Raw genomic sequence first — 26,331 nt, forward strand, 5'->3', positions numbered from 1 at the left:
AGCAAAAGTCAGTTGTAATAATGAGATCAAAGAAATTCAGAGACTTGCTGTGATGGCTGTATTTCACTGGCTCAGTTGATGTAAGAGTGTTTTGGAGATGCTCAGAAAACTTAACAGGGAATAACTAAGGAAAGGATGTTCTCATCTAAGTCCATGGAACAGATTTACAAATATTCATCTACATACATACTCCACAAGCCACCTTATGGCGCATGGTGGAGGGTACTTTGCACCACTACCAGTCATTTTCGTTCATTGTCCACTAACAAATGGAGTGAGGAAAAAATGACTGCTTATATGCCTCTGTACAAGCCCTAATTTCTCTTGTTTTGTCTTTGTGGTTCTTGCACAAAATGTACATTTGCAGCAGTAGAATTGTTCAATAGTCAGCTAAAAATGTCTTTTTATAAATTTTATCAATAGTGTTCTGTGAAAAAAATGTCGCCTTTCCTCCAGCAATTCCTGTTTGATTTCTCAAAGCATGTATGTAGCTATCACATGTTGAGTGAATCTGAAAGTAACATATCTAGCATCATGCCTCTTAATTGCCTCAAATTTTTCCTTTAATCCTACCTGGTTTGAATCCCAAACTCTGAAGGAATACTCAAGATGGGTCGCATTAGAACTCTGTATGCTATCTCCTTTGTAGCTGAGCTACACTGTCCTAAATTTCTCCCAGTAAACTTAAGTTGACTATTCAACTTTGCTACTGTTGCCTTTATGTGTTCATTCATATCACTTTGCAAATGCTAAGTCTAGATATTTAATTGTTGTGATTGTATCAATCAGCACATCAGTAATGCTGTATTCGAATATTTGCAATAACTTATACATTTCTACATTGAGAGCAAGCTTCCATTCATCACAAAATAGAAATTCTGTTTTAATCTTCCAGCTGCCTTCCACAGTCACTAGTTACAAAATCTGCTAACAGATGGGGCTGTACACTGTACAGCTCATATCAGCATACATAAGTGAAATATTCGTATGAAAACAATCTTTGCAAACAATCACATCACAATGTTTTCAAAATGTTCACCATTGTCACTACAGAGGTGGCGCAAATGAAGAATGAAATTCACCATCACATTTCGTAGTGTCTCAACCGAAATGGATTCACATGCCACAAACACAGAGATCGCCGATTCAAGCTCGTCCAGCGTGGCGGGATGCTTCGGGTAGACCATGTCTTTCACTGTGCCCCACAAAAAAAAGTCACAGGGAGTCAAATCCGACGAATATGGAGGCCAATCCATGCCTGCACCAGTAAATTTGGGATATTCCAAAGCAATGACTCGATTCCTGAAGTATTCTTCAAGAAAGCAAAACACTTGTTCGGTCTGATGTGGTCGGGCTCCATCTTGCATAAACCATTCAGTACCTGGTCGATCCTGTAACGCTTGCTGTGTGGCGACAAATTGTTCCAAAATTGCAACGTAACGTGCACCAGTGACCGTTTCTTGAATGAAAAAAGGGCCAATAATGCCTCTGCTGCATACTGCAGCCCACACAGTAACTTTAGGAGAATACAGGGGTTTTGCTTCACACCAATATGGCTTTTCGGAACCCCCAAAATCGCCAGTTCTGCTTATTCACATATCGATCCAGGTGGAAGTGTGCTTCATCTGTAAACCAGATGCAGCCAACATCAAATCCTTCACTATCAATCATTGTGAGCATCTGATTAGCAAAGGCAACCCTTTGTTGCACAGCTCGTATGGGTATGGCCTAGTGCGTTTGAATTTTGAATGGAAACATGTGTAGGCTCTTTCTCAGTATTTTTTGCGTGCTGGAACACTTCAAACCAGTCTCAGATGCAATTCTACAGACAGATGACATTGGATTTCGCTGAATAATTCCAGAAAGTGTGGCGATATTTTCAGGCGTAACTGCGGTTTGCTTGCGGCCAACATGCCCCACTAGATCATCAGTTACGCTGCCTGTTCATTGAAATTTTGTGAGGAGTGTACGAATGGTTTTCGCATCGGGTCCTTTTGGAACATTAAATCGTGCTTGGAAACTTCGCCTTGTTGCCATAGGACTCTCGTCTAACCTGTGGTACTCTAGCACCAGAAAAACGTGTTGTTCAATGGAGTACATGGTTTTAATCTCTTCCTTCGGTACGCTAACCTCCTTTCCCGTTTCAATAGTGGAACTGATCGCTGTGGGCTTCAGATCACTATTTACACTAGGCATTACGTATGACAGATTACAGCACCATCTGTTAGCAGCTTTTGTAACTATTATTTCAAACTGCTGTATAAACTTCTTACAGCTTTCACAATAGACCTACCCTTTACTGCATTCCTCTATTGATCTTTGTTTTCGAGATATTTAATTTTGAAATCAGGGAGTCCTTTTCTGGACACCCTGTAAATTCATATGATTTGATGCAGACTGTGTTTTTTCCATCTAGGGTGCAGGGGAACAGTAGCACTGCCATAAACAATATTTTTATTCATTCTGCATTACTAGATGGGCATTCTGTTAGTAAAAGGGTGGATGGCCTTTCAGACAATGATGCACAATTTTTAACACTAAAAGGCTTTTGTACTCAAACAAATGTCACATATAATTACAGACTATGTAGGAAAGTTAATCCAATGACAATAGAGATTTTTTTAAACGTCGTCAAGGAACAGAGTGGCAGGATGTTTATAGTGCCGTCAACATAGATGACAAATATAATGCTTTCCTTAACAAATTTCTCATGCTCTTTGAGAGTTGCTTTCCATCGGAACATTCTAAATGGGGTACTGGCAGCAGAAGGCAGCCTCAGTGACTGACTAATGGTATTACAAAGTGGAAAGTGTATCAAAATTTTAGAAGTCAGAATCAAGCTACAGTAGCCCATTACAAACAGTACTGTAAGGTGCTTAAAAATGTTATTAAGCAGGCAAAGAGTATGTGGTACACAAATAGATTAGCTAATTCACAGGATAAAATTAAAACCATATGGTCAGTTGTGAAGGAAGTGGAAGTGTCTGGTCAGCAGCACAAGGTTGACGATATAAACTCATTTTATAGTAAAAATATCTCTGTTACTGATAAATCAGGTATATGTACAGTATTTAAAAATCATTTTCTGAACATTGCTGGTGAATTAAATAAAAATTTTGTTTCTGTAGGGAATCATATAACTCTCTTGGGAAATGCCTTTCTGAAATTTATGTCTGAAATATTCCTCCGTGATACAGACAAGGGGGATATTGTGTCAATAATTAAATCACTGAAGACTAAGACTCTCATGGATATGATGGAGTGCCTGGCAGAATATTAAAGGACTGTGCTGCACATGCTAACCCTGTACTTAGCCATATTTGTAATTCTTCCTGTAGGAATGGTCAGATACCTGAACAATTAAAGTATTCAGTTGTGAAGCCACTTTATAAAAAGGGAGAAAAGAGATAATGTAGACAATTTTAGACCTATTTCTATGCCATCAGTGTTGTTAAAGTTACTGGAAAGACTGTGTATGTAAGGATGATTAATCATTTTATATCACATAATTTGCTATCAAATCTACAGTTTCGCTTTGGAAGTTGTTTAACAACTGAAAATGCTATGTTCTCTTTTCTCTGTGAGGTACAGGGTGGGTTAAACAAAAGGTTTCAAATGTTAGGCATATTTTTTGATTTAATTAAGGCATTTGATAGTGTTGATCACAAAATATTTGCTCCAGAAGTTGGACCATTGCAGAATACGGGGAGTAGCTTACAATTGGTTCACCTCTTACTTTAACAACAGACAGCAAAATGTCATTATTCACAGTGTTGAGAATATCTGTGATGTGGCGTCTTGAGTGGGTATGGTCAAATGGGTGGCGCCCCAGGGATCAGTGTTGGAACCACTCCTGTTCTTTATTTATATAAATGATATTCCCTCTAGTGTCATGGGTAACTCTAAAATATTTCTGTTTGCTGATGGCACTAGCTTGTTAGTAAAGAACATTGTGTGCAACATTGGCTTGTTTTCAAATAGTGCAGTTCATGACAGAAGTTCATGGTTTGTAGAAAATAAACTAATGCTAAATCACAGTAAGACTCAGTTTTTACAGTTTCTAGCACACAATTCAACAAAACACAACATTTTGATTTCACAGAATGGACATATGATTAGTGAAACTGAACAGTTCAAATTTCTATGTGTTCAGGTAGATAGTAAACTGTCTTGGAAAGACCACATTTCAAGATCTTGCTCAGAGACTTAATGCTGTCATTTTTACTATTTGAATGGTATCTGAAGTAAGTGATTGTTTGACACAAAAACTAGTCTACTTTGCTTATTTAAGTTCGCTTCTGTTGTATAGTGTTATATTTTGGGGTAACTCTTCCCATTCTAAAACGATATTTTTGGCTCAGAATTGGGTGGTTCAGGCAATAAGTGGTGTAAGTTTGTGAACCTCTTCTCGACCGCCTCCCAATATATGCAGAGTGAAGAAAAACTGTTGTCACGAAATTTTAACCCTTGATAGCTGATGCCATTAGGAACCAAGATTACTAATGTTGTGTAGGTCGACAACGCACAATTTTTAAACTGTGGAAAATCTGCGCCACGCGCTCCGATTGGCCGCGGGATTGTCCTGTTGCCAGATGCTCTGAACAACACGACTGCGAATGCTTTGGTTGCCGGAGTTGGTGATGTATCTAAGGTGGCCTGCATGTTTGGTGATAGCATGCCAGCCTTCCACTCTGGAGGCCTGGGGGCAAATCCACTGGGGTCCCAACACATCCATTGTAGTTTTAAGATAAGACGTACCAGGAACAAACCCGTCAATAGCTGTTAGTTTGCATACAGAAAGTCTTTTACAAATTGTGTTGGCCCTGAAAAGGGCCTTCTTTTTTGGCCAGGATAGTGTTTACTTAAAGTAGGTGCTCGAACTGGTGACCCTCTGATGTGACGCAAACTTGGTAATATCGAACGGTGTTTTGCGAAGTCTTTCAAGGATTCCTGGCATTGCCTTGATGTGATTGGTGGCATGCTGAATGTGATCCATTAATGCCTCTTCATTGCTAGGTGGTTCACTTCTGGATGGGTGAAGAGAAAATGTCATGTGGCCTGAGGTGTGATGATCGCTGGGGCCATGTTCTGCGAGCAACTCTGCCAGTTACCTGGCTATTGAGGAGTTCATTTAAATATCCGCGCACAGCATGACTATCATGTGTGGGTGCCCCATCATGCTGCAACCACACGCATAGACATATGTCCAGGGGAACATCTTCCAGCAGGCCGGGTAGAGTTTCTTGCAAAAAGTGAAGGTAATTTGCACCAGTAAGTCGAGGAGACAGACAGACTGGCCCAATCAGATGGTCACCCACAATGCCTGCCCAAATGTTGAGTGAAAATCGTTCCCGATGTGCGTGGTCATACATGACGTGAGGTTTTCCCCTTGCCCAGTAATGAACATTCCAAATGTTGTAAAGGCCATCGAGAAGGAAGGTGCACTCGTCAGTAAACAACACAATGGCGGGGAAGTCAGGATCCTGTGCAACACATCTCAGAAACCACCGGCAAAACCCTAGCCTGTGTTCAAAGTCCGCCACAGGATTTAGGTCTTGGACAGGGTGGAAACTAAATGGATGCTGGCCATTGTCCCTCAAACCCTCCAAGGCTAGCCAGTGAGTGACCCCCAAGTCGTGTCCAGTTGCTCGAGTATTTGTCATAGGTGCTTTCTCAAAGCGCTCGAGTACAGTCTCTTCAAATGTGCCATCCTGTCATGTTCGAGGTCTTCCAGCATCATCGTGATATTCCACTAATGAGCCTGTTTCACCAAGTTCCTGGTGAATTGCTGTAAACATTTGCAGGTGTGGGTGGCGTCTTGCTGGATACTGTTCCTCATACAACCGTCAGGCTTCGTGCGTGTTACATAAACAAAAACCATATCTCTTTGTTCTTCAAATGTATATTGTGCCGCCATGTTTACTGTGTGACTAAATTGCAAGTGATGTGTGTGGTCTGACATGAAGCTTACATGTGAATGCCTCTGATGTGAGATGGAGACAAATAGCAAGACCCATTCGACACCTGAGCATATCACATTGGGGCAGAGACGGGGTTAGGGACATTTGTATGTGTGAACCGACAACCGGTGTGCTGCCTGTTAACCAATGAATGGCAGCGGGGCAATCCCACGGCCAATCGGAGCACGTGGCGTTCAAGTTTCCGTAATTTATAAATAGTGCATTGTCGACCTACACAACAATAGTAATTTTAGTTCCTACTGGCATCAGCTATCCAGGGTTAAAATTTTGTGACACAGTTTTTCTCCACCCTGTATATTCTTTATTGTCGTTTCCTGTTGACAATATCAGCAAATTCCCAAAAATAAGCAGCTTTCACTCCGTTAATACTCAGCAGAAATCCATCCTGCATTTGAATCAGACTTCCTTAACTCTTGTGCAGAAAGGTGTGCAATATACTGCTGCACCCATTTTCAATAAGCTACCACAAAAATTCAAAAATCTTAGCAGTTATCCATGCAGTTTCAAATCAAAACTGAAGAGTTTCCTCATGAGTCACCCCTTCTATTCTGTTGAGGAGCTCCTTGAAAAATTAAGCTGATTCTTATGTTATATTGTTGATTGCATTTACTTAAACCTATGGCTTGACTTTTTTTGGGTTCATAAACATTTTATTTTTATCTGTTATTACATCTATGTAGTAATTTCATGTACTGTCACGTTCCATGACCTTGGAGATTTGCTCCTCAATTTGGTCCTTCTCAACTTGATGTGTAAATAAATAAATAAAATAAAGAATCTCTAGAAGTGTATGATATGAATTGTGAAACATCATGTATATGCAGTGTCCCAACAGTACAAAATGTGTATAGAAAGCAGTCTGTTGATGGATAACAAACATACATTCATAAAATATTGTTTTTGTGAAACACGACTACTTATTCACATGGAGGTAATAAGTGCTACTGGTGGGGGATCTCAAGTTTATTTCATACTTCTAAATTTCTCCAAGGAAGTAGTATAGGCCCTCTGCTGTAATTAATCTTTAGGAACAGTTTGTGATACAATGTGAGTAGCCCTCTTATATTGTTTGAATATCCATCTAGTAAAGTTATCTGAAAATCAGAACGAATTGCAAAATGCTGAAGACAGATTAGCTGCATGGGGCAAGAAGTGGTAGTTGATGCTAAACAATAAAAAGTGTGAGGTTCTTCATATGAGAGTTAAAAAAATTATGTTAAATTATGGTTGTAAGATAGGTAAAACAAATCTAAAGTTTTTAGATTCAGCTAAATATCTAAAGATTACAATGACCAACTACCTGAATTGGAGCCATCACATGCAAGATGTTATTGGCAGGTGAACCAAAGACTGTATTTTATGGGCAAGACACTTAGAAGGTAACAACAAATCTACTAGAGATTGGCTATGTTATGTGATTTAAATTCTATTTCTCCCCAAAATGCTAAAATATTGTATTGATTTCAACCTACACCTTGAGAAATGACCACTGTAACAAAATAACAAAAATCAGAGCACGCACGGAAAGAGGTAGGTATTCATTGTCCTACATGCTGTTTGAGGGTGGAAAAGTTGAGAAATAGTCTGAAAGTGGTTCTATGAACTCTGCGCCAAGCACAAAAGTTTGAAATGCAAAGTAATCATGTGGAGTTAACTGTAAATGAGGAGGGAAATGGATATAGGTAGAGATTCTGGGATGGACATAAGGATATGAGCAGAGATTGATTATACTGAGCATCTGGGATGGGATCACTATGTCAGGGCTTATATGGAGAGAATTAATGGCTGCCATCTGTCAAGTAATTACCATGGTTCATCATGGCAGTGGTAGAACATTTGTCTGCAGAGAGGATGATTAAATTGGGATTTGTTTTCTGGTTGTGGAGTGCTGTTCTTTCTTCTGTTTAGAGAAAAAAGGGGGGGGGGGGGGTAATGGGATGATTATGTTTGAGAGGGAGGAGGCTTACACTTTACTTTTATAGTGGTGTGAACTGTGGTAGGGAAGATTCAGTCTTACACTTAGGTTGGTTTTGGTTGGATTGATTAATAGGAGAAAAATGTGTCCAGTATAGAGATAAGGAGAAGAACAGTATGTCTTTGATGGGTCCAACATGATTGTAGTTGGGTATGATACTAAAGGGGCATGATGGAACTTTGCATTGGGTCTGAAGGTAAAGCCTTTGGATAGGACTGAAATGTCAGTAGGATTGAGGTTCTTGGTTGATAGTCTGACTATAGTTTTTTGGGTTTCCTTAGGTGAACCTCCATCAATCCCCCATAGCAGCCAGATCTCGTCTTGCTTACTTCTTCCATCTATCTCATCCCCCAAATCTCCCAGCATCGCACAGATCCCAGAACCTAATCTGAGACTTTTATATAGGATGTCCCACACAAAACTAGTATGCCTCACATACCAATTAATCATCTCTAGTCGAATTGCTTGTGAAGTGGCAACACTGTCTCAAAAGTTGGCCACACTGCATCTTATAAGAAAGTTGAATGCAGCTGTGTGTTTGTGCATCAGTTGTTGTGAGAAGCACATACGGTTGAGTTGTTACAGAAGTGGGGCAATTTGCATTAGAACAGAAAACTAATATTGTGGAGTGTTACATAAAGACAGGTTCAGCCCACCTGGTTAGCAGTGCAGTCTAATGCACTGCTTTCTGGGTGGGAAGGCGTGCCGGTCTCCGGCATGAATCTGCCTGGCAGATTAGTGTGGAGGTCCAGTGTGCTGGCCAGTTTGTGGATGGTTTTTAGGTGGTTTCCCATCTGCCTCAGCAAATGTGGGCTGGTTCCCCTTATTCTGCCTCAGTTTACACTATATCGGTGATTGCTGCACAAACACTTTCTCCATGTACGAGTACACCATAATTACTCTATGACACAAACATTTGGGCTACACTCATCTGGTGTAAGACATTCCCAGGGGTAGGGGAGGGAAGGGGGGGGGGGGGGGGGGGTCCACTGGGGGCCGAACTGCACAGTAACCCTGGGTTCAGTGGAGGGGTGAGTGGACTGCTGTAGCCTGTTGTGCGGTTGTGAACCACTGAGGGCTACGGCGGGGACGAAACCTGTTTGTCATTTCTAGGTTCCCAGTTCCATACAATACAATACAAGACAGGTTCCATCAGTAAATGTAAAGAAATTTTTCAAATGAAGTAACCTGGTAGGAAACTCCCCAATAGCCAGCGCTATTCAAGATCTGTGCAAGGAATGGAAGACTGTAGGATCCGTTCAGAATGTGCAGAGGAATGGCAACTGACAATGAGGACCTCAGAAACTATAGACAGAATTCACATGGAGAAGTCCCCACAAGTTGGTAAGGAGGTTTTTGCAGCAAGTTGATATGTCTCATACATTGAAATTTGAAAATCAGGAAAAAAAAAAAAAGGAGTTCATTATTGTAACGACTGTTACCATCAACTGCTAATGGTTACTTGGACTCTTTGCTTTACTTCATGTCAGATGAAGCCTGATTCCATTTGTCAGCATATGTAAACTCCCCAAATTCCCATTTACTTATGTTTCTTAATCTTTTACAGCCCAGACTAGTTTATTTTTATTCCACACAACGTTTGGAGTAAGTGTCAAAAATTAAATGTTTCATTACTAGTAAAACTACAATAAATTTTTTTCTCCTTATTCCTCTGGTACCACTGCCTTCTCATTCCCCATCAAATATTCTCCACAGAGATGGAGTCCCTATATACAGTATTCTCCACTCCATCTCATCACACATCTAGGTCCTCTTCCTGTAGCACACCTACTGTATCTCCTTCCATACTACATATATTTGGGTACACCACTCTGAAAGTAATACCTTGTATTCCTCTGCATTTTTTCATTAAAATTGAGAGCCTGTTACTCCTACCATGCGAATAGAGAAATTAAACCACATGGTTACATATTTTTGTCTTATCTCAGTCTTCCAAGTACCTCTCCATGTAATTCCAGTTGCATGGTAGCTTCCATCCCAGCAGCAGCACATCAAAACACATCATTTCATTTTTGAGTTGACACAGCTTGTAATAAGAAGTGAATTATTTTTATCCTATGTGTGCTCCTTAGTTTAAACTCTTAAATTTATACATAGTGAGAACTCTGCATAACAGGTTTTAGTGTCTGTTTACTCTTCTTGGTTATATTTTGCATTCATTCCAGCCTCAGTAGCACCACAGTTGGGTAAATTCTATTTTATTTTATTTATTTCATTTTTTGGCGGGGGGGGGGGGGGGGGTGGGGGGGGGGGTGGGGGGGGGGGGGGGTGGGGTGTGTTTCTGTGCTTTCTCACTTACTCCTGTCTGCTTTGTTTGTATTTTTTGAGATCTTATTCAGTTATTTATTTATTTATTTATTTTTTATACACATTATGGTGTGGCTAGGAATTGTACGTGTTGTGCATGGACACAAGGAAAATTTGCTCTTTCTAACAGAAACACTCTCCTAGCCTTCGTGACCTATTTATTAACTATAGTAACCATAATCGTTTTGATGACATTTTGATCGTCAATAACCATCACTATACTGACACTACTGATAAGGATCGAACTGTATGTAGCTACAAGGTCTAAGGCACTTTCATTGCATGTGGGCTTCTGAACTGGCTACTCAAGACAGTTCTGGAAAAGTGTTCAAAAGTACTTCACAAGACTGTCTGTCTGTCTGTATGTTCTGCAATAAATCCATAGATGTTGACACACACCTATGTAGGGAGTAATGATCATTGTAATAAAATAAGGGAAATCGGAGCTCATACAGAAAGATTTGAGTGTCTGTCTTCCCTGCGCACTGTTAGAGAGCAGAACGGTAGAGAAATAGTGTGAATGTAGTATGAAAAACCCTCTGCCAGGTGCTTCAGTGTGGAATACAGAGTAGTCATGTAGATGTGGCTGCACGTGCACTCTACCAACACACCTCCTAACCCAAGCGGTCTATAAAAGTGTCTGATTACTGTTCTGACCCACATTTAATGCTTAACTTCACACAGATTAAAAGGCATTCAGGATCTGTGGAACCTTGCTACATATTATCATATTTTTTACTGCACGATTGATAACAAACCTATCCTTGTGCTAAATATTCCAATCTGAACTTCGCTACTGTTCAGTTCTGGTTTTAACCAGCGTTCTGCTCCTAATACCATCTGAGCATTATAAACTCCAACAAGTGATAGTATTTCTGGAACCTTACCTTGGATGCTCCTGTATTTTACTAATATTAACCAATTCTAAATTCTATCTGCAAGGACAAGCAATTTCTGAGAACATTGTCACTGTTGTATCTTTGATTTTGGCAGGCAATTTTTCATATTTCTAGATTTCCGTAGAGCATGTGACATGATGCCTCACTACAGATTGTTAATGGAGGTACGAGCAGATGGAAAAGGTTCCCAGATAAGTAAGTGGCTCAAAGACTTTTTAAGTAGTAGAACCATGTATGTTGTCCTTAACAGTGAGTTTTCATCAGATAGAAGGGTATCATTGGGAGTGTCCCAGGGAAATAGGATAGCAACACCATTATTTTCTATAAATGTAAATGATCTGGTGGATAGGTTGGGCAGCAAACAGCAGTTGTTTGCTGATGGTGCTGTGGTGTGTGGGAAGGTGTTGAAGTTGAGTGACTGGGAGGATACAAGATGATGTAAGCAAAATTTCTAATTGGTGTGATAAATGGCAGCTAGCTCTAAATACAGAAAAAATTAAGTTAATGTGGATGAGTAGGAAAAACAAACCCTTAATGTTCAGATAGAGCATTAGTAGCGTCCTGTTTGACACTGTCACATCGTTTACATATCTGGGCATAATGTTGTAAAGTGATATGAAATGGAATGAGCATGTGAAGCCTGATGTGATGGGGGTTGACTTCAGTTTATTGAGAGAATTTTAGGAAAAGTGCGATTCATCTGTAAAGGAGACCGCATACAGGACATAAGTCGCACCTGTTCTTGACTACTACTCAAGACACTAGGTCAGGTTAAATAAAGGCATTGAAGCAAGCTGCTATATTTGTTACCCCAGTAAGTATGAACAAGATGCCAGTATGTATTACAGAGACAATTTGGGAACTGAAGTGGGGTGCACTAATGGGAAGGCGACGTTCTTTCCTAGTCCAGGATTTATCAAACATGAGATGTGATGCTTATGCAAAAACCAAGTTCCTGGATTTGTCACCAAATGTGATGACTATGCAAAAACTATTTTGTATCATACAGGACTTGTAGTCAAGCATGAGTTATGTTATGATTATACAAAAACTGTGAACCCAGAGATGCTTTGAGAACTGAAGTCGGATTCACTAAAGGGAAAGTGACGCTCTTTTTGAGGAACACTGTTGAGAAAATTTAGAGAACTGGCATTTGAAGCTGACTTGTAGAACCACAAAGATAAGGTAGGACACATTAGCACTCACATGGAGGCATATAGACAGTAGTCGTTCTTCCCCCGCTCTTTCTGTGAGTGGAACAGGAAAGGAAATGATTGATAGTGGTAGAGAGTACCCTCCGCCACGCAGTGTGCAGTGGCTTGTGCAGTACATATGTAGGTATAAATGTAGATGTAAACAGAATATACAAAATAGGAGGAAGAAAGGATTATTGTATGTAAAACAAACTGCAAAAAATTAAAGAACAACTGACGTGGGGACTTGTAGGCATTAACTAAAAATTCATGAATAGTGTGAACTCCCTGAAGGGGCTTGTCAGTGTAATGTGAAGGTCTTGTGATTCTCTTTAATAATGCATCCTGTTTTACCTTTTTCATTACAATTCCCGTTGCAAACCCAAGCACTTGAGTTAAGTCTTACATTTGAATCAGAACCATGTTGCTACCATCAGGTATAAACTTAATTATCTTTTCATTAGTAGTTCTTTCTCTTACTGCTACTGTTTAACTGTTGGTTACTTTTCTATCAAGTTCCAACATTTCAAACAAATTAACATCAATCATGATAACCAAAACCATTCCACTTAATTTGAAATGTTTACAGAATTGCTGTGTACTACATTTTAAATACTCTCTCCCAGACCAATTCCATATCTACAATAGACTTTTCCAAGTGCAGTTGACAAATGAAGTGTACTAATGGGTAATTCTATATTTTACTGAACTCGTGGTTCAGTCAAGTCATTCATACATTCCTTCAATGCTGTGACAGTGGAACTTGAGATAGTTACTTCATCTGAATCTTCAGATTGTTCTGAAACATTTAACCTAAGGCTAATATATGAGCTAATTTCTAATTAAGTCAGAATATAATTAATCTTTTAAATTCAGTATAGTTGTATCTATTTGACATTTTTGACATTTGTCTTAGCAAAATTTACATTGCCTTCAGATCAGTACCTTAGTGTCTCATTTCATTACCCAATGGTCCAACTTGAGCCTCCAGCTCTGCATAAAATTGATGACTAAAGCTCTTAAAAATTCCTTGCAATTGTCTTCCATTGTTTGGGTTAATAATCGCATATGGTTTAAATAGTAATACTGGAACAAAACTTCTTCCAATCCACAACAGTTACCAACACAGGAAATTCCTACTTCAAATAAACTCGTTTCTCTCTCAACGCACAATTTCATGCAAGAAAAGGAATATTTTTCACAACTGACTCTTGCACTGCAAATCACTGCATAGTCACCCGTCACCCACCACAATTAGTTACCATCTGCCAAAGAAACCACCCACTGAGCTTCTGTTTCATCATCTTAAAAATATTCTTTATGATATGCTATGCTGTGACCTTTAACTGCATGTCATCAGTACCTTTGTTTTGGTAATAATTGCTTTTGAGTGCAAGTATTAGCATACACACATCCATCCTTCAATAAGTTGTTTATTGGTTTCCAGGGACTCCATGTGTAATTCTTTTGCTGTTAAAAGAAGCCACACAATGTTTTTAAACTTCACCAAATAAAAAAAAAAGTTTTGAAATTTCCAAAAAAAATTACCGTTTGAATTAATAATACATATAATGATGTCTCAGATATACATCATCAAACAAATAATAAGATCCAGGGACAGTGCTGAAGATCAATCACAAAATGAGTTTCAATAGAACATTTGGTTTGGTTTTCGCAGCTTAATCTACATTGTTCATGATACACAGCCCAGTTACATTAATAATTATCAAAAGCTTCAACAACGACCTTTTGCAGCATGGCTTGCTGCAAGATATGCAGCGAGAGTCAATAAGGTTCTGGAAGGTAATGACTGAGATGTGGAGTCATTCCAACTCCAGTGCTGTGGCCAGCTGTGCTAGGTTTTTAGGTTGAAGATCCGTGGCACAAACAGCATGATCAAGGTAGTCCCATAGATTCTCAATTGTGTTTAAATCCGGGGAGTTTGGTGCCCAGGGGAGTACGATAAACTCACAACATGCACATTCACTCGAGCTGTGTGACGTGTTGCATTGTCCTTCTGTAGATGCCATTGTGCTGATGAAAAACAAACTACATGGGTCCCCAAGAATATATGCGTATTTGTATTGATCCATTGTGCACTCCAGAATGACAGAATCACCAAGGAAATGCCACAAAAACATTCCCCAGACCATAATGGTCCTTCCGATGATTGCTGCAGGGTGTTTGTTCTCAGACATTTCACACTGTACATGGCAGTGGCGATCTGTCATCTGAGAAGGCCATCTGTCGCCACTCAGTGGAGATCCAGTTGTGGTACTGGTGTGAAAATTCCAATGTTTGTCATGGATGAACAGCAGTCAGCATGGGTGCACGAACCAGGCATCTGCTGCGAAGGCTCATACTCAGCAGTGTTCACTGGACAGTCGTAGGAGGAGATACTGTGGTAGCCCCTTGGTTCATATGGATGGTCAGTTACTCAACAATTGCACATCATTCACCACTGTCATGTATGTACTCTGCACTGCTATTGCCACCAGCTGCCATTGACATTGAAAGTAGGCAGTGGTCACATAATGTGACTGGATGTGTATGTAATCCTAAGTATTCTGTGAATCTTCCAGGCAGGTCAGAGAACCCTGTAACTTCTATTTCTGCATCCACGAAGGTATTTTCTCTTGCAAAGTTGCTATGATCACCATCCCATGTTGAAGTCATACATGTCTTTTGGCATTGACTCATCATATGCAAATAAAAATCACAGCACTGCACAACATCTGTGATTTTACTTATGGTATCTTGTTCTATGGTTTTCAGATGTGCGTATCATTCAGAAGCTAGAAGAAGTAGGGATACACACTGCTCCATTGGGGTGGGATGTATCACCACTCTGGCAGGTTCAATCTAAATAGTAAAAATGTAAATGCCGTGTGACTAGGGCCTCCCATCGGGTAGACTGTTTGCCGGGTACAAATCTTTCTATTTGATGCCACTTCGGCGACTTGCACGTCACAATGAAAAGATGATGATTAGGATAACACAAAACCCAGTCCCTGAGTGGAGAAAATTTCCAACCCAGCCGGGAATCATACCCGGGCCCTGAGGATTGACATTCTGTCACACTGACCACTCAGCTACCGGGTGCGGACATCTAAATAGTTACACCCACAAATTATGTATTGCAAAACAGTGAAAAATTAAAGGAGATAAGTGTATAAATTATTTAACTTTGAATCAAAGGCTGCCAATGATTGCTTTCTACATCTACATCTACATTTATACTCCGCAAGCCACCCAACGGTGTGTGGCGGAGGGCACTTTACGTGCCACTGTCATTACCTCCCTTTCCTGTTCCAGTCGCGTATGGTTCGCGGGAAGAACGACTGTCTGAAAGCCTCCGTGCGCGCTCTAATCTCTCTAATTTTACATTCGTGATCTCCTCGGGAGGTATAAGTAGGGGGAAGCAATATATTCGATACCTCATCCAGAAACGCACCCTCTCGAAACCTGGCGAGCAAGCTACACCGCGATGCAGAGCGCCTCTCTTGCAGAGTCTGCCACTTGAGTTTATTAAACATCTCCGTAAAACTATCACGGTTACCAAATAACCCTGTGACGAAACGCGCCGCTCTTCTTTGGATCTTCTCTATCTCCTCCGTCAACCCGACCTGGTACGGATCCCACACTGATGAGCAATACTCAAGTATAGGTCGAACGAGTGTTTCGTAAGCCACCTCCTATGTTGATGGACTACATTTTCTAAGCACTCTCCCAATGAATCTCAACCTGGTGCCCGCCTTACCAACAATTAATTTTATACGATCATTCCACTTCAAATCATTCCGCACGCATACTCCCAGATATTTTACAGAAGTAACTGCTACCAGTGTTTGTTCCGCTATCATATAATCATACAATAAAGGATCCTTCTTTCTATGTATTCGCAATACTTTCTGGAATTCAATAAAAATCTGATTTCAATTTATTCATTACAACTAAATTAGTGACCCATCAAAGAATGCCGTTGAGAGAAAAGCAGGATTAACAAGCAGCTGAAGTCATTAGTCATGTCAAATGTTTCTGTGCTTTCTGAAATAATAAATTAGGCCCATGCCAGTTCCATCACATTCAAGTTGGGATTGTAGGGCAGTAAGGGGGATACTTTGTACTCCTTGCTGGCACCATGTCTGTTGACAGTACACACCTTCTCAGCTGCTTTGTTGGCTTTAATTAAGTAGTTCATTTTTTCTTTTCATTTTATCATCACAGATTATTTATTTATTTATTGGCTCGTAAGCACTCTTAAAATGGGAATATGAGACCCTATGCCACTTTGTCAATCTGCATACTGTGTTGTGACATGTTACACATAACTATAATAGATGCAGATGGGGTGTTCAGAAGCATCACTTCCCAGAATTTCATTAGTTACACCTGGCCATAATAATTGCTCTTGGTTGACATTACCAGAATTGGAGCTGTCCTTCCCTAACAAACCCATTCTTTGACATAATATGAGCTTTGATCATCCTCTGGGTTGCTTTCCCACATGCTAACACCAATTATGCTATCTGCTTGAATGTGTTTGTCAAGTGTATCTTACTGCCTGTCCAGGTTTCATCCAAGGAAAACATCTGACTCATTGCTTCCATAATGAGTTTAACTTTGATGACAAAACAGGAATGACAGTGCATAACATCGGCACACTTTAGCATCACAGTTCACTTATTACTAACATGCTGCCATACAAAATCCATTGAATTTAAAACTATGGTCAATGAAGTGCATCTCCACTTCCACCAATCCTCTCTTGTAAAACTGGTAAAAGCTTGCACTAGTTAGGCACTATCGTTTTCACGTGGTAAAACTCTTCAGTAATGCACAAGTAAATCGTTTATTGAACTTGTCAGTATCACACAGTACTGCACCAGGTCTGCTCTAATGTGTGTAAGAGAAAAAGAAAAAAGCATATCTCAGATAGCTGAACCACAGTCAACATATCTTTCAAAAGTAAAGATTTAAAGAAACTATCCATGCACTGTATTGTGTGCTTTGCGCAAAAGGTTATGGAAGTAATAAAGAGAATTCACTAGCAGTGGCTGATTGGGAAAATCTCATCAGCCTCCTAAAACTGGACAGGCTTTTGCCTGTGTATATAACAGCTCTTAATTTAGCTGAGCCTGTTTATGTTTTTTCTTTGTCATAGCAAACTAAAATTTTCTGCATAACTTGATTCCTGCTGTGTATGTCAGTTCTCCTTCTCTCTTACAGTCCTGATGGCGAAACATGTGAAATCCTTGACAGAAAAGGAATAGCCTTTTCATCCATTCTAGTAAGTTACTGAAATCTAAATACCAAAATAACAAGACAACATCGTATTAATCTAAGAAAGGGTTATATATGTTGTCCAATAATGCATGCTGCAGCTCTGTTGAAGCAGAGTGTTTGATACCTATCATTGGCGGCATCTGTAGCCAAGTGAATATCATCCAACTTCCTTCCATTTTCTCAACTTGCTTCCATGTTCTACATCACTGGCAGGTATGAAGAATCTTCCTATCATGGACAAACAGAAAGAACATAGTCTGGCTATTGAACGCTACCTCTCTCAACACCCTACTGACTTAAAACCATCGCCTTATGCCTTATACAACTGTCTTACTGCTTCACAGACAGGCTTTAATCCCAAAACTTGGACAACAAACAGATTTATTGTGCCATATCCAGACAAATCCTTAATCCTTCTTACCATCCCCATGAACCTGTTGCAAGGGAGCACCCATCCACCTCTGTAATCAACCAGTATTATCCTGGACTTATACAACTAGACCATTTCCTTCGCTAAGGCTTTGACTACATATTTTTATGTCTCAAGATGAGGAACATGCCACACACAATATTTCTTATCCATCCCAAAGTGGTATTTCACTGTGCACCCAAACTATTAGGTTGGTGCATAACTTTACAGCGATTCCTTTCTTTCTTTCATTTTTTTTCATGTTGGTATTCTGTTTGCTATAGGTTTATTTATTGATTGTCATTCTTTATTTGTAGTTAGATATCATGAATCTGTTATTTGAGTGCTTCCTTCAAAGACTTGTCAAGTCTTGAAAAACGAATTCACAATGTCCAGACACGGAAGGCTCCAGTATGCCAGTATCGATACATCTGAATGTGTACATGAAGTGCGTATGGGACCTGAAGATGGCGTACAAAATTCTGAAATTGATAGTCAAAATAAAACAACTTCACAGGCACGTATAGCAGTTTGATGATCTTCCTTCATAAATATTCTACTTCAGTCTGTCTAACAGAATGAATGATCATTGAAAATTGTAGCCAAGAGCAGAGTTCATCATCCAGTGACAAAACACGTTTCTGAGCACAACATGTTCAGTGTCAGTGGCTGATTGACAAAAAGTGCCTTATAGATCCCTCTTTCTCCCTTCCCCTGGTGAGCTTCTATTAATTAAAGTCAATCCTGTAGTTCTCCTGGCCATGATGTCATTTAGCCTTATGGTTCCACTCCCATCTCGATCCCTGCCTCATGACCCTAACTCCAGTCATCCTGCACTCATACCATCCTCTTATCAGTCTCCATATTCCTCTGTTCTAGCTCCCTAGCTTAATCCGCTCCTCCACATCACTGTGCATGGAGCAGAATTCTCCCCATGTGTGTCTAGAACAAGCTCATTGATGTTACTTTCACACCCCATGCATCTTTTAACCCTCCCTGCCAGCTGTCAGCCACCTTCCCCAATTCTCCTCCAACTCCTCACATCCTTTCTCCTCTTGTCCATTCCACTGACACAGTCCCTCACAACAGTCAAGCTGCAGTGCTGGTACTATGTAGCCAAGAAGGACAATGTAACCATACAGGTGTGTGTGTGTGTGTGTGTGTGTGTGTGTGTGTGTGTGTGTGTGTAAGTGTATTTTATAACTCTGAAGAAGTATTCATCTGAAAGCTAGCAGACTTTTCAGTCTTCTCTATATGTCTATCAAAGACTCTGTGCCTTAACTAAACTGTGAGTTGTTATGTTTACCACACATTATTTACATAGTTTCATTAGTTAATACAATATTCACCTAGTAATGGATATTATTGTCTTGGTTATTGGAACGTGAGCACAAGTGTAAAAATATATGATGTATGAGGAGGTCTTTAAATGAAACAACAAGTTTACTATTACTAGTCACTGTTTATTTATCTCCACGACATGTTTCAATGGTTTAAACCTCCATCATCAAATGGATTTATATTTGTTAGTATGACATTTGTGTGTGTGTGTTGTGTTACAATTTTTTGGAAGAATTTGTGGCACTGTCTAGTGGAGAAAACAAAACACTATTTGGGAACATGTTTTTGGGTTTCTTTTGACAAAAAATTAAACATATCTCAACATAAAATAACTGAAATAGAGTACCTCCAGTGGTCACAGGTTCCTTTTGCTATCGTAACACAGTGAAAGAAACCTGTGACCACTGGAGGTACTCTATTTTAGTTATTTTATGTTTATTGTTAGATATACATTTAATTTTTTGTCAAAAGAAACCCAAAAGATGTTCCGAACTAGTGTTTTGTTTTCTCCACTAGACAGTGCCACAAGTTCCTCCAAAAAAATTGTAACTCAACACATCCACAAATGTCATACTAACAAATGTAAATCCACCTGATGATGGAGGTTTAAACCATTGAAACACATTGTGGAGATAAATAAACAGTGACTGGTAACAGTAAACTTGTTGTTTCATTTAATGTTAGTAACAGTCAATGTAAAGCCTAGCCTAAAATGTTTGCATTTAATGTATGAGGTCTGTTCAAAAAATTCCAAAACTTTATTCACAAAATTTTTCTATTCTTCCCTCTTGCTTATTGTGCATGATCTCCTTTGAAATACTCTCCTTCACAATTGATACACCACTCCAAATGCAGTTTCCACTTGTGGAAGCAGTCTTGGTACACCTCTTGCTGGATCATATCATGTCTTGTCTATTGTTGCAAATCTTTGTCCTTTCAGTGGGGTTTCCAACAGTGGAAATAACAAATTAGGCCACAGGGGCCAGGCCTGGAGAATAAGGAGGACGAAGGAGCACAGCGATTTAGTTTTTTGTGCATTAGTCAAGCACCAACGGGAATGAATGTGGGGGTGTGTTATCGTGATGCAAGAGCCATGAATTATCTCACCATGTTTCAGGTCATTTCCTTGTCATATTTTCTTGCAGGCGTTGCAGCACACCCTGATAGTACCTGTGATTAACAGTTTGGCCCTGTGGCACCAATTCATGATGAACTAATCCTTCAAAGCCAAAAAAAGACTGTTAGCATGGCTTTGACATTTGACTTGCCCTGATGAGCTTTTTTGTGTCTTGGAGAACCCTCCCCAACCCATTGTGAAGATTGAACCTTGGTCTCAACATCATAACCATAGACTAACATCTCATCACCAGTTATGATTCTCTTAAGGAACATCTCATTCCCTTTTGCGCGATCCAAAAGCTCTTCACAGATTGAGAGGCGTAGGTCTTCTTGGTCTTGACTTGCGAGGCGTGGGACAAACTTGGTGGCAAGGCAATGAATTCCAAGATACTGTGTCAGGATTTCATGACATGATCCAACTGAAATGTTACATTTCTTTTGCAGTCTCTTGGACAGTCAGTCTTTGATTGACGCTCACAATTTCATTGACATTCCTGAAATGAGTGTCGTCTTAGACGTCATAAGGGCATTCTGAATGAGGGTCCATCGTTAACTTCTGTCCAGCCATTTTTAAGCCATGTGAACCATTCATAACACCAAGTAAAGCTTAAGCATTCATCACCATAGGCTTCCTGCACCATTTGGTGTATTCTGTAAAGGTTTTCTTGAGTTTCAAACAAAATTTAATGTGGATGCATTGCTCCCCTAACTCTGCCATCACAAAATTCGCAAACTGTGCAATACAATGTTCTACTCAGTATGGCACTGAACAATAACTAGCAGACATAAGACAATGAAACTTTTGGCAGTTACACATTAAAGACAGGCGTGTGCAGACATGCCAACCGCATTTCACTCCAACACACTGTTGGCGCTGAATTAAGAATGTTCTGGAATTTTTTGACCAGATCACTTACATGAAACCATAATTCCATTTAGGCTAGTTTATCCTTGAAAGTGATCAGTCAGCTTGAAGGTATATGTAATGTGAATAAAGAGAACAGCACTAGTACGTAGATACATGTAGAAATGCATCAACTTTCCATCTTTCAAAAATTGTAATTAAACTTCAAATTAAACTCAAGAAGAATAGACAAAATTGCATCATCTGATATCTAAATAATTAATTTCAGACTATTTATGAATTAATTAGATGCATGTAATCATCATGCTCGGTTGCTTGAGAATGTTTGGAGTGTTATGGACAGAGCCCTTTGACCATCTTGGGATTTTGACTAAGCACTGTTTATTCACTTTTCTGAATTATCACCTGTCAGTCATATTCCTCATTTGCAAATGAGTAGGATTATCAGGCTGTATGAGTATTTTGCTAACAAATGTATGTTTTCTGCTTGGTGTGTGACCCAGATGTGTTTCTTTTACAGGCATACTATCCAGCTCAAAATATGTTTTATTTTTCATGAAACTGATAGTTTTCTGTCATTTTACAGAGAACTATCAAGATTCATATCTGACAGAAGAGTTGATGGTAAAATTGATAAAGTTAGCAACATTGTTGTGACTGATCATCCTGATGCAAAGAACTGGCAATATCAAGAAATAATTAGACAAGGGGACACATTACTAAACCGTGTTCAGAAGCTCTCTCGAGTGATTAACATATGATGCTGCAATTTATCCTACACTGCTGCAAGTGAATATGGATTGTTTGACTCATCCATTGCCAAATATTGTGCAGTTACCCTCCTTCACACAATTTCTGTGATTTGTAATGAATGTGAATTTTTATAGAAACCTATTGTTCAGTGTCTACCTCTATTAGCTACTATCAGTTATACTCACATTTTTTACCTCGGAAAACAGTAGTTGTTACAATGAACAAAAATGAGAGAAGTCAACCATTCACCGGAAGCTGATTAATGATGGCACATAGGCACATGTAACGGCATAGAGATGTCATGTTATACCCTACCATTCTTTTCCTATTTTAAGTACAACCCCTCTCACACTCAGTGATGCATATTCATTATTCATGTGAGTGCGCAACCCCCCCATCCCACGGCCACGGCTTTGAGTGTGTGCTCTTTGGTTTCTGTATGGTTCTCTCTCTCTCTCTCTCTCTCTCTCTCTCTCTCTCTCTCTCTCTCTCTCTGTGTGTGTTTTAGTGAGTGAGTGATATAGAAATACATCATACTTTGGTCAGCTCATGTAACTGGTTGATTTTCTTATTTTTAGTGCTTTTGTCTTGCAATTTCCATTATTGTAATAATTTTTAAAACATGTTTGAATAAATTGTTTCATTCTAATGTTTAGCATAGTGTACAAATATCTCATTTAATATTTATTTCAGACATAATTTAAGTTTTTTCCCTTCACCAGTATAATATATTCTATTTAAAATATTTGAAGTCTCAGTATTCATACTGGGCCATTCTTTATCTTATTTATCCCTTTTTGTGTGAAATTATCTAATACTTTGAAGCAGTTTCAGTGGCTAAAAGGAAGGAAAAGGTTTTGACTGTGTTGTTGGATTATAACTTGAAATACAGCTGGATAGAAGTACAAGTACTTTCTCTGAGAAGTATATAGAGAAGACATAAGTAGGGGCAGAAAAGAGAAGCGAGGTGATGGTGTCAGAAGAAAGTGGGGGGGGGGGGGGTATGGGAGTAATACACATTCATCACTAAAGAATGTCATAATGTTAAGTATCAGCCAAACAACTGAATAGTAATCTGCTGACACATGGAGCAGTACAGATGTCAGCGAGACATGGGAGAGAGAAAGGGGATACTGAAGGAGGAAAAGCAGAAGCAATACGAATGAGAGAAAAACATAAGAAAATCAGTGTTTGACGAACAGTTCCAACATCATTCAGAATTTGTGTATATGGAAAACTATTGTTTTAACTAGGTGATTCGAGGAGATTGGAGGAACAATTTGAAATAACGTCAACGTGTTCACAGGAATTTCAGAATGAGAAAAATGAAGATTTTGATATAGCTGCAGTTCTGGTAGGAAATATAGGGTTGAAAAAAGGAAAAACTGCTAAATTCAGATGGCAAAAATGAAACTTTTAAGTGGCTCACAAGGTTCTACATTGTTAGATCACATGTGAATGTTGTTAGTCAAGAAATAGAAATGGTCATTTTTGAGTAAAATAGAAACATGTAATTTATGATACAACATTCACAAAGTATGGGTGGACGTATGTTTCCGTTGATCTAATGATAAAAACAAAAAAAGAAAACTGACAAATAATTGGGCAGCACAACATAAACAAACCACAATGACACACCATGAAGGAATTATCCAAGTGGAATGGAAATCTATAGATCTGGTGTACATGTACGGACAAACAAATGACAATCTGAGAAAAATTGGATGATTTATTCAAGAGAAAGAGCTTCACAAATTGAGCAAGTCAATAATACAGTTTTTTTTGTCTTGGCATTAATTGATTGACACACACACACACACACACACACACACACACACACACACACACACACACACACACACTGCACCATTCTGATTTCAGCACATCATTGTGCTTCAACATAGAGTGCAACCTTCAGAAGTGAAAAAGGTGCATTTGCAAGTTTTGTGCAATTTCTCATGGGTCAGAGTAGCATGTATTACCTGTGTAAAGAACTGAAACAAATACTTGAATCATTCATCAGTTAGGGAAACTTTCAATTTTTTTTGGCACATTGGGCCACTCATAAACATTTGAAATGTTTAAATATAAATATGAGTGTCTCTGTGAACATTTAAACAGAGTTAGTTATTTCAATTCTTGGTTATTTAATACTTTATGTGGTATACTGGTTGAATTCATGTGTGTATCTGATAACATTTTATAGAGTAACTTCTAATATCATCTTAGCTGGTAAAATGGCATAGGTCAATTCCTATACAAAATACAAAATCTGGACTAAAAACATTTCAAAAAATGAAAAGATATGTCATGTCTACCATTGCACATAAGGTTCCACAAATAAGTTTGTTAAGAGTAGTCATAACAGAAAAGTCAGTCCCCCAATGATTAGTGAATAATAACTCTATATTGCTGTTATGACCAAGGTAATGATTTTATCGTTTTCTTATTTATTCTTCTTCTTGAAGAGTTGTGTGCATGAATCCTATGGCTACCACTAAATGCACTGTGAGTGTTGATTATGGTTGTCTGAAAGGAATGGAAGATTAGTGCAAAGGGACTTCTAAGGTAAGGTTTATGTCCTCATGTGATGGAAATATCAGAATAATTTATGCTATGCCCCAACTCCATATTATAATAACTTGGACTGCTAAAAGAATGTGGAGAAGGAGACTAAAAGAAAATATTCAACCGCTTTTGGTATGTGTAATATTTGTAGATACAGCTGCTATGCCAAACACTATCATTTGTTCACTCCTGGAATACATAAAACTTTCAAATTAAGCCTTGGAATTAAATGAAAGATGACCATGAATCCTAAGTTCTTCAAGTGCAAGATATCATTGTACTGAATAAACCAGCTGAGGCAGCTAGCAATATGGACATCTTTAGTCACACGTATCTTTAGTCACACATAGTACTGAATAACACTTTTTAATTTATCATTTTGTATTTCCTTGTTGGATTGAGCTGGTAGTAGTTTAGTATTTGCTCTTTGGTCACCCAAATTTTACACATGAAGTGGAACATATAACCATTAAAAATAAAGAATTCTGATCTAGTTGTAATGATGAATGACTGCAAAGGTGATGGTTTTTATATCATAATGCTGATGAAGATGTTTATATTGGAGATGGTATTACGCTGGAGACGATTTGTCTGGAATTTGATAAGCATCTCTGGGTAAACTGTAGAAATGAAGTGGAATAGGATTTTGAGAAGGTAAGTTGAGATGTTGTATAGATGCAGACTATTTATCTATTTTTGTTTCCAAGTTTTTGTATTTGTGTTCATTCATTTCACTTTTTGGAACACTCCAATGCAAAATTAGATAAAGCTAACTCAAGGGATGTCTGAAATTTGAGACAGATTGTTTCTTTTTGATTTTTTGAGTGTTTTTTTATATTTTGCAAACTGTTGTTAGTCTCAAATATTCCTCTATTACAACTACTTCTATTTCTGTTCTATATATAATTTTTCTGTAATAATAAAACTGCTTCTGCAATACTCCATTCAGTTATGAAAATAAACTTTTTGAGATGCGAAAATGCAACTTCTGTAGTGACTAGCTTGAAAAGACAGATAGTTGGGAAAGTAAAGTAACTGCATGGGGTAAAAATGTAGTTGAAACTATTTTGTACTGTGTCTTCTTCTCTCTTAATTTTTTGAGAAAAGGTTTTCAGGCAGTTTTTGAATACTCATGTTTAACAAAACGTAACATTAACTTTGAAATTAAATGTGGGGCACTTCAATTACATTTAGAACTTTCAGGTCAGACATGACTTTCCAAGTTTGGTCATGTGCCGCAATAAAGATATTAAGTTAACAAGGATTGTTCCACCACCACTGAATTGATTTGGGCAATGAAATCAGTGATTTCCAATTATTGTGTGGATTTGTAAAATAATATTTGTAATATTTCTAAGATGATGTTCTCCATTAGTGTACCTGAAAATTTTTCAGTTGAGATATCTAATAACTGATAGACTGGCACCATATTTCCAGGAACATATGTTACTAGAAGCATGCTCATTATATTACATTTACAAGAAGCATGTTCATTATATTACACAGCAGACAGCCTATAATGTTCAGAACTTGCAACATTCATACAATGCATAGTGTCTATATAAAGAATATGAAGTGGTTAGGTGAAGACGTATCCAAGTTTCTGGTCAACAT

The 26,331-nt window shown here is 38.7% G+C and overlaps 1 protein-coding gene across 1 annotated transcript in view; it reads left to right on the forward strand.

Annotated features, from left to right (window-relative positions):
* Positions 1-22,601, forward strand: part of LOC124607026 (26S proteasome non-ATPase regulatory subunit 6-like) — a 190,724-nt gene extending 168,123 nt beyond the window's left edge. The window contains exon 8 of the mRNA XM_047139191.1: positions 21,983-22,601. Within this exon, the coding sequence (XP_046995147.1) occupies positions 21,983-22,157 (175 nt within the window). The 3' untranslated portion in view covers positions 22,158-22,601. The remainder of the gene's footprint in view (positions 1-21,982) is intronic.
* Positions 22,602-26,331: the final 3,730 nt, after the last annotated feature.

This window comes from Schistocerca americana, chromosome 3, assembly GCF_021461395.2.
Source record: "Schistocerca americana isolate TAMUIC-IGC-003095 chromosome 3, iqSchAmer2.1, whole genome shotgun sequence".
Classification (NCBI taxonomy): domain Eukaryota; kingdom Metazoa; phylum Arthropoda; class Insecta; order Orthoptera; family Acrididae; genus Schistocerca; species Schistocerca americana.